Genomic DNA, 13346 nt, shown 5'->3' with positions numbered 1-13346 from the left:
AGACAAAAGGCTGGCTCTCAAGTACTTGATTTCGTGCTATCCTAGAGATTTTTGGTGCAACAAACGCATACAAATTGCTCTGAAACCCCAGCAATCTAGAAACTAGAAACATTAAACCAGCCAATTGCAATATAGTAGAATCACTCTAAAGTATAGTTTTTGTCAGGGCTTCTCGTGGCTCAAATAGCACTAATGCCACTTATACACACTGTACAGCGTCCACTTAAGGCTCAACTAAAACAATCTAACCTTGAGCTTTAAAGCAAATTCATCAACACAATTCTTTGATGACTTCGCTCATTCTCTCTCTTCTAACCAACGGAGCCCTTGAGCTTCATCCTGAGAAGCTCGGGAAGCTCCCTCTCAAACTCTCCAACAAACTGGTCCACAACTTCACGACAGAACCCGCTCACAATCATTGCTGCTGCTACGTCCTCGCTGATGCCTCCATGGTTGTCCTCCACTTTGTAAGTAGTTTAGAGTCATTATACTACATGAAGTTTATAGTGTTGACATTAAGCTTCTAGCCATAGCAAAATTTGAGACATTAGGTGAGATTTTCAGACACTATTTATGGTCTGGAAAATGTGAAGGGCTTGGCACATCTTGCTAACTTTAAAAGTTTCCAGACTTTTTCTTGAACAAGAGGATTTGCTAGTCCAGTTGCATTTGCCCAAGATCGTTGAGACAAACATTAAATGTTATCTGTAAGTACTACATGATTAAATTTTGGTTTGAAGATTGTATGAGACTAATTGATTCTATGATCTTGAGTTATATAATATATTATCAAATGATCCTAAGTCAACCTGTAAAGACTTTCGTTGAGCCTGGGAGTGATTTTGGCTTTGAGAGTGTGTGCCATGAAGCTTATGTTTCCCATAGCTTCATCCATAGTTTGATCTTTTGGGCTTCCAGGAAATTTCCACTCGAATCCATGGAGAAGATTAGAAAGAACGAGCTGGACGTTTCTAAGACCCAGATGAAGCCCGGGGCAAGCCCTCTTTCCAGATCCAAATGGAAGCAGCTCAAAGTCTTGGCCATTGACACCGATGCTGCTGCCAATGAATCGCTGGGGCTGAAACTCCAGAGGATCACTCCAAACTCGAGGGTCTCTGCCAATCGCGTAGACATTCACAATAAGCATTGCATTCTTGGGGATGTCATAGCCTGCAACATTCTGAGCCTCGACCGATGCATGTGGTATGAGCAAAGAAACGGGAGGATGGAGACGAAAGCTTTCCTTGATGATGGCATTCAAAACCTCGAGCTTGGATATGTCTCCCTCTTCGACCATGCGTGTGCGTCCAACAACACTCTCAATCTCTTGCTGAGCTTTGACCATCCAATCTGGGTGGTGAAGAAGTTCCGCCAGAGCCCACTCTGTCACAGTGGATGCTGTTTCAGATCCACCAAGAAGTAGATCCTATCAAGATCACAGAACAATCAAGTAAGTTCCACAGATTTGCAACTTACCATGAGGAGAGCTCTGAGACTGACCACATCGTTTCCAATGTGAGACCTTGTGACCTCCACGAAATCGGGAACCTCACCGGGGCGCTGCTCGTCCAAAACCTTTTGCAAGAAGCCATTCATTTTATCCCCGGCCACCTTTGCACGGCGGGCAACCAAGTCGAGCCAGCTCAAGTAGGGGAAATAGTCAGTGATCGAGAAAGCCGCTCCCACCTCGAGGATCTCATCAATCATCGCTATGAAATTCGAGGCCTCCGCCGCAATAGCGGGATCGCCCGAGGCCTTGGATCCAAAGTACGTCTTCTTCATCAGAATGCGAGTCATGACGTTGAAGCTGAGCGCCCTCAAGTGTGGTCTCACTCCAACAACTTGGCCAGCCTTAGAAGCTCTCAATAGCTCACCACTGAGCTCCCACAGCTCGTCCCGGATGATCTGCGTGTTCATACTCATCCTTTTGGCCGTGAATATCTCCGTGGCGCAGAGCTTCCTCAGCTTCTTCCAGTAGTCTCCATATGGCGAGAAAGACATGCTCCTGCTATCCACGACTATGGAGACCACGTTGTTCCGAGGCCTATAGGCGAATTCCGTGTCGTGGTTCTTGAGAAACTCCTTGGCCATTTCTGGACTGGAAACCACGAACACAGGGACAGATCCCAGGCGCAAGTGAAAGAGGGGTCCAAATCTCTTGGAGAGCTGCTGGAGTGCGATGTGTGGGAGCTTGCCCATGGCCAGGAGATGGAAGTGGCCGACGAGAGGTAATCCTCTGGGGCCTGGCGGAAGATTGAGAGATATGCTGGAGAGCCATTGCTTGAGGATGAAAGCAGTGAGGAGGAAGACCACTATATGCACCGCCCAAAACATTCCTACTTTCTGCCCCTAAATTGTAGAGCCGTGCGCTGGATCCAATGTGATGTCCGACCTTTGACTTTTAAGCTTGGCATCTTTGAAATTTCTTCTAAACTCTTAAAAAATCCAAGCTGCGACAATTTTTTAAATAACAAAGAAATCCAAAGCCTTGAAAATCATCTCCCAGAATCGCCTGTGGCGAGAAGTCTTCGAGCTCCGCAGCCTTTTACTTGGCGACGCATTCTGGAAATCAAGTGAATTCCACGACGTGTATGCAGAAGCTCTGGTCGCACGGACCATGGAAACAAACTCACGGACCAGATCATTAGAAAGAAAATATGCGAGTACCTTGTATTGTGAGCTTTCGGGAACTGGGATCTATGTGCGCACTCATGTGAAAGTTGGAGATTCCTACAGGAGGACGTCTGCTGGGACCATGGACCTTGATGATAGAAATGGTGAGCTCGTGGAAGTGCGTTGCAAATAGAGTTGGTGCTCTAGTCACATCCACTATGTACTCACAGATTGCCCCAACACCGTTGTGCTGGACTGCTGCAAAGCCGCCACCCCATATGTATAACACCACTGCCACAGAAAAACCATAGAGTTTTTTCATTAGCACAATTCTCTATAGTGTGCAATTTGTAAAAGGGTGGATGTTAATGCAATATAGTGTCCATATGGCAGTTTTCTATTGGTTTAGCATTAAATATCAATTCCATTGCAATTCGATGGGTTGATAATGTCCCTATAATATGAACATTGTGCTATACATAGATGCCACATATCATTGGATTTATTATGACATAAGGTTTAAGAGATGCTTCCTTGCCTTAGTGCCCTAGTGCTATGTTATTTGGCATGTTTCTTGGCATTAAATGTAAAAGGTAATTTGGTTTGCTAGTGATTGGTTTCAAATATTTTTGTGGGTAGTGTTGGAAGTGGCTTTAATTTATTACTAAATTGCTCTCTATGGACTTCAAAGTTCTTGCTATGAGTATAATTCCCTTAGTTTATTTCAAATTTATATCACTTAAACTTTTTTTTCTAGGTTTACTGGAAGACATGGAGGAAGAAAAGGTGGATGGCCTTCCATCCAATTTTAGTAATTCAGGCTGTGGTTTAGATGTGGATAGTGACAATGATGCTCTCCCAGAGGTTTATTTAATTTTTATATACATGCCATTATTTGTAGGGCAACTCATTATATTGTAGCTTGTGAGCTAGTTGCCTCCAAAGAATCCCATGTAATATTCAACACATATGCATAGGCTATTTATCAATTTGGAAGGCCTAGGAGAGACAATGCTCTAGATCACATTGAGGTTGAAAAGGATATAGTCTCCTATTAGGGTCTTGTAGTTAGGAGCTTCATATGTGGGGTATCATAACCAGGTACTCATAATGTTAGAGTTTGTCCAAATAAGGACTAAATCGATTTTGTTTTGCAGTGCATAGAATATTCGTGGAGAGAGCTCTTTGAGCATGTGGTGTGGTTTTATAAGCACTTTTTTAAGTCCATGGAAAACATAAAAATCCTTAATGTATCTAATTCATGGCACAACTAGAGTTTACATTGTGTCTTTGCTTTGTACCTCAAAAAGGATATTTCACACTGGGTTGCAACCTGGAACCTTTATTAGGTCTGTCCGTATCGATATGGTGATTATTTCAGACCACCTCATGTTTCTACAAATTTATTTCAACCAATGGAACAAGAGCTTGGGTAAGAATTTTGGTAATATTATAGAATTCTTCATAAATTGTGCTTTTGTAGGATTATGCTGGCTGTTGGTGGAAAAGATATTAAAGACATACTTGGACCATTTCTCTTGGCTACTTTACAAGCTCTCGGCACTGTTTGAAATGAGGCATTTTTTATGTATCAGGAGGGACTCAACTTAGACAAAAAATATCTATTTCATTAGATCTAACAATGGAGTGTGCAATGGTTGATGTTGCAGGTGTAGATCTACCATTTAACATTGAAAGTGCCTTGCCTACAGCAACACTATTGAAGTGATGAGCTTTGGAAAAATTGTATTTGGCCATACTCAGAGAAAATTGAGTGTTCTTTAGTGTAAATTTAAAATTTAAATTCAATTCTTGATTTCCTCAATTTTAGGGTTGCCATGTTTTGGATTAGGGTTTACACCAAGTCCCACCCATAGTAAATGTGCCTTAGATATGTTTTATGACAACGCTTTATATGATTTTGTCAATGGTTTATTCATTTTTCTAATTGATTCACATGATTTAACTAGAGGCAAGGCTTCTAGCGCACACTCCCCCAATTGTAGGACCACTGCCCAAACAAGAGTGCCACAGCTATGATGGTAAGTAACTTCTCCTTGATCAAGTTTGCATAACCAATCCCTTATGGTTTCTAGGCTTGAAGCAAGAACCTCGCATGCCTCAATAGTAGTAGACACTATGCAAGAAATGCCTCGTGAGTATGCACCCAAGCACTTGATGTTCCACAATTGGTATAGATAATAGTCTTGTGAGGCACATGCCAACCGCTTGATTTTCCAAGCTCCACAGTAGGGATATCAACTCCAATAGCATCCCACCCAGAACTTCTGACTACATTTGAGCAAGTAGAGTGTTGCCTAACATTGCAAACACTGCAACATATTCAAAACCTCTAGCACGTTTTGTTCTCCTTGCCTTCCCTGGAAAGCAGCAGCCTGAGTGTCTGAAATGAGCAAGTCCAGACACCTCATGCCCACGGTGTTGTCCAATCTGGAACACTACCACCAACACCAACTACAAGACATGCTCAAGCCCATATAGTGCCATTGCTACCAGCTCCACAACTCCACCAGTTGCTACAACTCTTGCAACTCCATCTACTAGTACAAGTGCCAATACCTAGCCATCTACCTCTCGAAGCAACAAGTGGTCTAGCTCGGTAAGTTTTTCATTTGTACCCATCCTTTTTCTATATGTATTTCTGTGTAGGATGAGTTGATAATGCCGCCACACCAGCAAGCTTATAGTTTGCCATTAGCATTCTACAACTACTCCCAATGGTTGATATTGTCATCTAGTGAAGCTTTGACATCCAGATATATTCAAGCTGACCTCAAGGTGGGCTACCATATGAGCCACAGGTATAATATGATCCCATACACTTTTCATTTTTTTTTCCTTAGATTTGTTTGACTCATTTTTGTTTCACTGTGCTAGACTCTCTCAGCACTTGTGGTTGTAGTGCACACCTATGCCAATAACAATCAGCAGTCCTTATCTTGTTGTCGTGCACACTATGGCAATCGGTCCAAAGTCATTGGTGGGATGTTGTCTATAACACCTTTCATCCCCCAGCTGTTCACCACAGCCTTTGTCACTAAGTGGATTGCAATCGTGAAGACCTGGCATATACACTTATATGGCTGGAAAAGAGAGCTATCGGTGAAGATGACAAAACTTGACGAGTTAGTAGTGGACCTCCCAGAGTGTCTTATATGGGGTGGCTTATACTCTAGTATTCCTTTCCAGCCCGGCACAGCCCAACATATAATTCTACTATCATTCCAAGTCTCAGGAATCCAATCTTCATCCATAACCAATCCAGAAGCATTTGTCTAGCATGCAAGGCAATCCAATAGTGGTGAGGCCCATGTTGAGTCTATAAAATTTGGCCTCAGCTCTATCTAGCCTTGCTACTAGCCTCCTCAAACATCATGGGGAGCCATAGAAAACAAGGCCAATGGCAACTGAGCAATAGTAATCTGTTTATACGATGTTATGGAGCATCTTATTGACAAATATTGGCTAAGTTATCAAAATTAGGCCCAAGCACTCAAGGAGAAGGATGTTTGTGAATGTAAGTCATTATCTTTTTTAAATTCTCTCCTCATAAATATATGTTGTGGTCCTTACAGTTATAGCTACTACAAATGCTTTGACTACAGATGATGATCCCTTGGTGATAAGCCGAAAAGAGTTATCCAAGTTCCATCACTCTACAATTGATTCTCTAGAGTACTGACTGGGAGAGCCTATTTAGATCTAAGTTGAGAGACAGAGTATATTGTCTACTCGATTTCCCAGGTTCTCCATATGCACACGAGAAGTTTTCTTCCCTTTAACGTACCCATCAATGGAGTGGACCAAACACAAGATCCACCGGGCACTTTAGAATCCAAAGAGCTTGTATATATTGGGTTGATGTTGTGGAAGTACCATAATCTCAACACTTTCACAATTAAACTAGATAATTGTTTTGAAAATATATAATTCCTTAACACTTTGAAAGAGACTCTTTCCAATTTAACTTAGTTCATTAGCAAAGATAAAGGTAAAAATATTCAAAATATTCCACAAATACCCATTATAAACATTTATAGCCCTCCCGGCTTATACTTGCCTCATCAAGGGCAATCACTATAGCTTCCAAAGCAGCTCCCAATCTAGGATTTGGGTCAAAACTATCGAGCTTGGGTGCTACATGATGCCCATCCTTGCTTGGGGAACTCTCAACTGCTCCAAAATTATGAAGGGGAGATCGAGAGGCCAGGTGTGTGGCCACCAGGTATCGGCGCCTCTGGTTCTTGTTTCATGGTAGAACAAAAATCACCCTCTGGATCTATGAACTTGTCCTCGCTTACATCTCGAGCAGTAATACATCCCTCATTGTCACTTTCTTCAACAGGACCTTTCCCCTCAATAATTAGCATAACATTAGAAGTAGTCTTAAGCAACCTTATTGGAGGGATTGCCAAGCCTTGAGAGGAGGAGGCATAATATAGAATCCTCAGTCTTATACTCTGTTGGATCCATTGTTGTACCTCAAAGAAGTCATAGAATCCTTTCTAGTTTGCCATACTAGGAGGAAACCTAGAAACCTCAAACATTACAACAAGGTTAGAGTAGATAGGATACTATCACAAATCTACTCTTACCAAATCACGAACTTCCAATCCCTGAAAACTCTAGTTCTTCGGCCGTAGTGCATAGCATATATTGGATAGTTTCACCCTATACTTGGAAACTCTTTTTACAAATTTTAAAATTTGAAATGGTTATAATTGGAAAATGTTGAAAGTGTCCATTATTATTGCTCTTCTCACCTAAATGTTATTGCATGCAATTGCAACTTCCATATTCTCAAATCTCCTTCAGCATGCTACACTTGAGAGAACTCCACAAACATCAACACTATACACCCTTATGTAGTACACAATCGAAGTATAAGCCCCACCAATTCATGGAATTGGTTAGACTTCAACCTACTTTTGAGTCATGCAAATCTTCTAAACATCATGGTGCAAAACTAAAGCATTGAGAGAGTTACACTAGAAATCAATGGCAACGAAGGATAAATTTAATGGGATGCATTAGAGACATAACTCCAGATAGTATATATTCATGGCTTTGCAATGGAGCTAGATGGAGTTCACTTACGCTTGCTATGAACACCATGTTAAAAGAGGTGTGCCAAATAATGATAATTTAGTTCTTTTGCCATGAGCAACAAGAGCAATGTAAGCGACTAAATTTTCCATTCTACTTTAGTCACTTAACCACACCTCCAACCACTTGGAGGAGTCTCATTCACAACCTCCATCAGTCCAATTCAGGACTTGGGACTTGCTAGCCCCAAAAATGGCATCCATGCCACTCAACATTTGCACCTGGTCCAAGTGCTCCGCGTGTCCGGTCCCAAGACCAACACCCAAAGGTACCACTAACATCTCGGCCCGTTACGCTAAGGCCATGCCCATTCACCTTTGCTGCACTAGTGGTCCAATACCACTTGCATCACCATCCCGTCTCTCCAAGACTGGGCCATCTATCCACGAGTGGTCATCCTAGATCCACTCCTTAGCATCCTTAGGATGCCCACAGACCTGAGGAATCGCCTTCCCCAAAGTCCCTTTGTCAGTTCCTATCAAGTCCCTTTCTGCCCCTGGTTATGAAGTTGAGGCCATCCTCAATGCGCGCAATAGTAAGCGACAAGGACACAAGGTGAGAGAGTTCCATGTGAAGTGGAAAGGATTTCCACACTATGAAGCAACATGGGAACCGAAGGAGAACCTAGCGAACGCGCAAGATTTAATGGAGGAATTTCTACAAGGCAGAACTCTATGTACTTATGCAAAGTTCAATTAAAATATCAATTTGCAAAGTTGAGCAAGTGGCATATGTTGGGACCCAAAGGCGCACCGAAGGTAAGCTAATTAGCATGGGTTAGCTAGGTTGACCAAGCGTAGGGCACTACGCCCGACTCCCCGCGGGGATGTCGAATCCGTAGACGTATTCTACGGAGGTTGGGTTCGAGTCCCAACCCCCTAGTAAAGCAAGGCTAGGTTCAAGTCCCAACCCCATACTAGGGCGTGGTGAGGTGAGGAATATAGGGACACCTATATTCCGTTGTCATGGGCTCTTGGCCGGGGAGGCTAACTTAGGCACACCGCTAAGTGGGGGGATGCCCCTGGAGACATGGTCAACAAGTCGTAGGATAAAAAAGAGGCGTTCGATGTAGGCATCGAACTTCTTCTATGGGTGATGGAGTTGTAAGAAACCGACTCCTCGAGCTGTCGTAGGCTAAAGGATCCCCGAAAGCATGACCGAAATAACAAAGAGTTCATCGGATGGGACCGAGTCGAAGATCAAGTCCAAGACCGACTTTGAGACCGACTTTGAGATAGAGTCCGGGATCGAGCCGAGGCCAAATCAGAGACCGAGTTCGAGACCGAGTTCGAGACAGAGTCCGAGATCTAAATCGGGTCCGAGACCGAGTCCGAAGTCGAGTCTGAGATTGGGTCCGAGATCGAGTTCGAGATCGAGTCCGAGACCGAGTCCGAAGTCGGGTCCGAGATCAAGTCCAAGATCGAATTTGAGACTAAGTCCAAATACTAATACAGGTCAAGGGGTGAAAGCCCAAAGCATGCATCTCCCAAGGGGGGGGGGTCTAGGAACCAGTCTTGAAGGAACTCTCTAGTGGTGCTTCCAAACTGACTTGAGGTTGAGACTAGGGCTGAGGGGCCTTGAGTGGGAGTGAGCATGGGCTTGGATGGTGCCAGAGGGGCCACCCAGGGAAGTGTTCAAGAGCAGCTCCCACTCCCGAAAGGGAAATCGACTATGGTGCTCCCGACTCATGTGGAGTGGTGCCCCACGTGAGTACCTTGTGGCTCTTTGGTCCTCGCCCTTCCTAGGGGCTTGGGCCTTCCCTTCGGGATGGAAGTGGGGGGGGGGTAGAGGTACCCATACTGGGCCGTTAGGCCACGGTGTTTCGCCCCGATGTCCCGAAGCAAGTGTTGCACCCAAGGCTTGGGATTTAGAGGGTCTCATGATCAAGTTTTGTTGTACCAAGGGGTGTTTGGAACCTGGAGGCTTGGTGTGCTTGGCTGCTTGTGCTTGCGGGGAGTGTAATCGAACTTTAAGTCCAGTCTAACCCGGGAAGGGGGATTGGGAGAGAATTGGGAATCTGTAGATGGATGGCTAACACTTTATTGCTCATGTAGTGAATAGCTGAAACCAAGTAGGACCAAGTAGGGGCTGGTACAATAGGCGGGAACCTTGGCGAGCGAACTTAACACAAGCCAAGGCAGTGTTGGTCGGATACACGAGGTAAGCTGGCAAACTGGAAAGAAAAACTTTATGGCTTACACTCGGTTGCCATTGGCCTTGTTTTCTATGGCTCCCCATAATGTTTGAGGAGGCTAGTAGCAAGGCTAGATAGAGCTGAGGCCAAATTTTGCAGACTCGACATGGGCTTCACCACCATTGAACTACCTTGCATGCTAGACAAATGCTTCTGGGTTGGTTATGGATGAAGGTTGGATTCCTGAGGCTTGGAATGATAGTAGAATTGCATGTTGGGCTATGCCAGGATGGAAAGGAATACTAGAGTATAAGCCACCCCATATAAGACACTCTAGGAGGTCCACTACTATCTCGTCAAGTTCCGTCACCTTCACCAATGGCTCTCTTCTCCAGCCATATAAATGTATATGCCAGGTCTTTGGGATTGCAATCCACTTGGTGACAAAGGCTGTGGTAAACGGCCAGAGGACCAAGGGTGTCATAGACGACATCCCACTAATGACTTTGGACCAATTGTCATAGTGTCTAGGACAACAAGATAAGGACTATTGATTGTTATTAGCATAGGTGTGCACTACAGCCACAAGTGCTAAGAGAGTCTAGCAAAGAAACAAAAATGAGTCAAACAAATCTAAGGAAAAAAATGAAAAGTGTATAGGATCATATTATACCTGTGGCTCACATAGTAGCCCACCTTGAGGGTCAGTTTGAATATATCTGGATGTCAAAGCTCCACTAGATGACAATGTCAATCATTGGGAGTAGTTGTGGAATGTTGATGGCGAACTATAAACTTGCTAGTGTGGTGGCATTGTCAACTCACCCTACATAGAAAAACACATAGAAAAAAGATGGGTACAAATGAAAATTTTACCAAGCTAGACCACTTATTGCTTCGAGAGGTAGATGGCTAGGTACTGGCATTTATACTAGTAGATGGAGTTGCAAGAGTTGTAGTAGTTGGTGGAGTTATGGAGTTGGTAGCAATGGCACTATATGGGCTTGCGTGAGCATATATTGGTGTTGGTGGCAGCATTCTAGATTGGACAACACCGTGGGCATGAGGTGTCTAGACTTGCTCATTTCAGACACTTAGGCTACTACTTTCCAAGGAAAGCAAGGAGAACAAAACGTGCTGGAGGTTTCACATATGTTGCAGTGTATGCAATGTTAGGCAACACTCTACTTACTCAAATATAGTCAGAAGTTATGGGTGGGATGTTGTTAGAGTTGATATCCCTGCTGTGGAGCTTGGAAAATCAAGTGGTTGGTGTGTGCCTCACAAAACTGTTAGCTGCACCAATTGCGGAACATCAAGTGCTTGGGTGCATACTCACGAGGCATTTCTTGCATAGTGTCTACTATTGTTGAGGCGTGCAAGGTTCTTGCTTCGAGCTTGGAAACCATAAGGGATTGGTTATGCAAACTTGATCTAGGAGAAGCTACCCACCATCATAGCTATGGCGCTCTTGCTTGGGCGATGGTCTTGCAATTGGGGGAGTGTGCGCTAGAAGCCTTGCCTTCAGTTTAATCATGCAAATTGATTGAAAAATTAATGAACCATTAACAAAATCATATGAAGCGTTGTTATAAAATGAAATTGCCTGTATCTAAGGCACATTTAATATACCCTAAAATTGAAGAAATCAAGAATTGAATTTAAATTTTAAATTTACACTAAAGAACACTCAGTTTTCTCCGAGTATGGCCAAGTACAATTTTCCAAAGCTCGTCACTTCACTAGTGTTGCTATAGGCAAGGCACTTTCAATGTTAAATAGTAGATCTACACCTGCAACATTAACTATTACACACTCCATTGTTAAATCCAAATGAAGTAGATATTTCTTGTCTAAGTTGAGTCCCTCCTGATGCATAAACAATGTCTAGTTTTGAATAGTGTTGAGAGTCTGTAAGGTAACCAAGCACAACAAAATAGATTAAAAGAAATTGTTCTATTCTTGCTCTAAAGATTACTTTGATAGAGTTTCACCTTCGACATTGGAGAGAAATGGTCCAAGTATGTATTTAATATCTTTTCCACCAACAACCAATATAATCCTGCAAAAGCACAATTTATGAAGAATTCTATAATATTACTAAAATTTTTACCCAAGCTCTTGTTCCATCGGTTGAAATAAGTTTGCAAAAACATGAGGTGGTTTGAAGTAATCACCACATCGATACAGACGGACCTAATGGAGGTTCCAGGTTGCAATCTAATGTGAAATATCCTTTTTGAGGTACGGAGCAAAGACATAACGTAGACTTTAGTTGTGCCATAGATTAGATACATTAAGAATTCCTATGTTTTCCATAGACTTAAAATGGTGCTTATAAAACCACACCACGCGCTCAAAGAGCTCTCTCCACAAATATTCTATGTGCTACAAAACAAAATTGATTTAGTTCTTATTTGGACAAACTCTAACATTGTGAGTACCTAGTTACGATATCCCACGTATGAAGCTCTTAGCTACAAGACCAAACAGTAGACCATATCCCTTTCAACCTTAACGTGCTTTAGAGCATTGTTTCTCCTAATGTGTTTAGGCCTTCCAAATTGACAAATAACCTATGTATATGTGCTGAATATTGCATGGGATTCTTTGGAGGCAGCCAACTCACAAGCTACAATATAATGAGTTACCCCACAAATAATGCATGTACATAGAGACCATAGCTTACAAGCTTGCAATATATACATGCTCACAAAAAGGCAGAAATGAAAGAATATTCACAATTTATATAGCAAAGTGCATAAGCCTCTTCATTCTTATAAAATCATTATTAAATCCTTGTCATGTGCCTTTGTTCCAGTCTAGTTAGATTGTGAGTGGCTAAGGCCTTATGAATTTGGCGTCGGCTAAACCAGTATCCTCTAGTTTAACAACTAGATCAGGAATTGATAATCCCCCAATTTGTGCCACCTCGATCATGGAATTGTTAGTCTAGACGTGATGATATACCTCTTTAGGTGGTACCCTATAGTGTACACCTCTCTAATTTGGATCGACAAGCCACATGTATTTGTACAGTGTTGGCTTTGAAATTTTAAAATAAATAGTCTTAGTCTCGAGGATCTTCAGGTGCATCTAGATGCCAAATGCAGTAGGACTATCGAATCCCCTCAATCCCAAAAAATTATAGAATGCTAAAAATTAAGCAAACCTTTGAAAGAGCATCATTGTTACTATCCACATCTAAACCACAATCTGAATCACTTAAATTGGATGGAAGGCCATCCCCTCCATGTCTTCTAGTAAACCTAGAAAAAGTTTCAGTAAGACAAATTTGAAATAAACTAAGGGAACTATACTCATAGTAAGAACTTCAAAGTCCATAAAGAGCAATTTAGTAATAATTCAAAACCACTTCCAACTTTGCTTACAAAAACATTTGAAACCAATCACTAACAAACCAAGTTACTTTTCACATTGCCAATAACATAACACTAAGGTAGGGCACTAA

The 13346-nt window shown here is 42.5% G+C and overlaps 1 protein-coding gene across 1 annotated transcript; it reads right to left on the bottom strand.

Annotated features, from left to right (window-relative positions):
* Positions 1-769: 769 nt before the first annotated feature.
* On the bottom strand, positions 770-2359 carry LOC9652766 (flavonoid 3'-monooxygenase). The gene is made up of 2 exons (XM_002966152.2): positions 1477-2359; positions 770-1426 (listed from the first exon to the last, which is right to left on the bottom strand). The coding sequence occupies exons 1-2, from the start codon at positions 2332-2334 to the stop codon at positions 800-802; spliced, it is 1485 nt and encodes a 494-aa protein (XP_002966198.2). The 5' UTR covers positions 2335-2359; the 3' UTR covers positions 770-799.
* Between the last annotated feature and the right edge of the window lie 10987 nt (positions 2360-13346).

Source organism: Selaginella moellendorffii, unplaced genomic scaffold (assembly GCF_000143415.4).
Source record: "Selaginella moellendorffii unplaced genomic scaffold, v1.0 SELMOscaffold_7, whole genome shotgun sequence".
NCBI classification, from domain to species: domain Eukaryota; kingdom Viridiplantae; phylum Streptophyta; class Lycopodiopsida; order Selaginellales; family Selaginellaceae; genus Selaginella; species Selaginella moellendorffii.
This window is presented reverse-complemented; position numbering and strand designations above follow the sequence as displayed.

What these genes read in the sequence shown, in the direction of transcription:
- LOC9652766 (XM_002966152.2), bottom strand. Translation starts at nt 2,334, where the DNA reads ATGTTTTGGGCGGTGCATATAGTGGTCTTCCTCCTCACTGCTTTCATC. An exon ending in GTCTCAGAGCTCTCCTCATG is followed by an intron (nt 1,427 to 1,476) that starts GTAAGTTGCAAA and finishes TGATCTTGATAG; the next exon opens with GATCTACTTCTTGGTGGATC.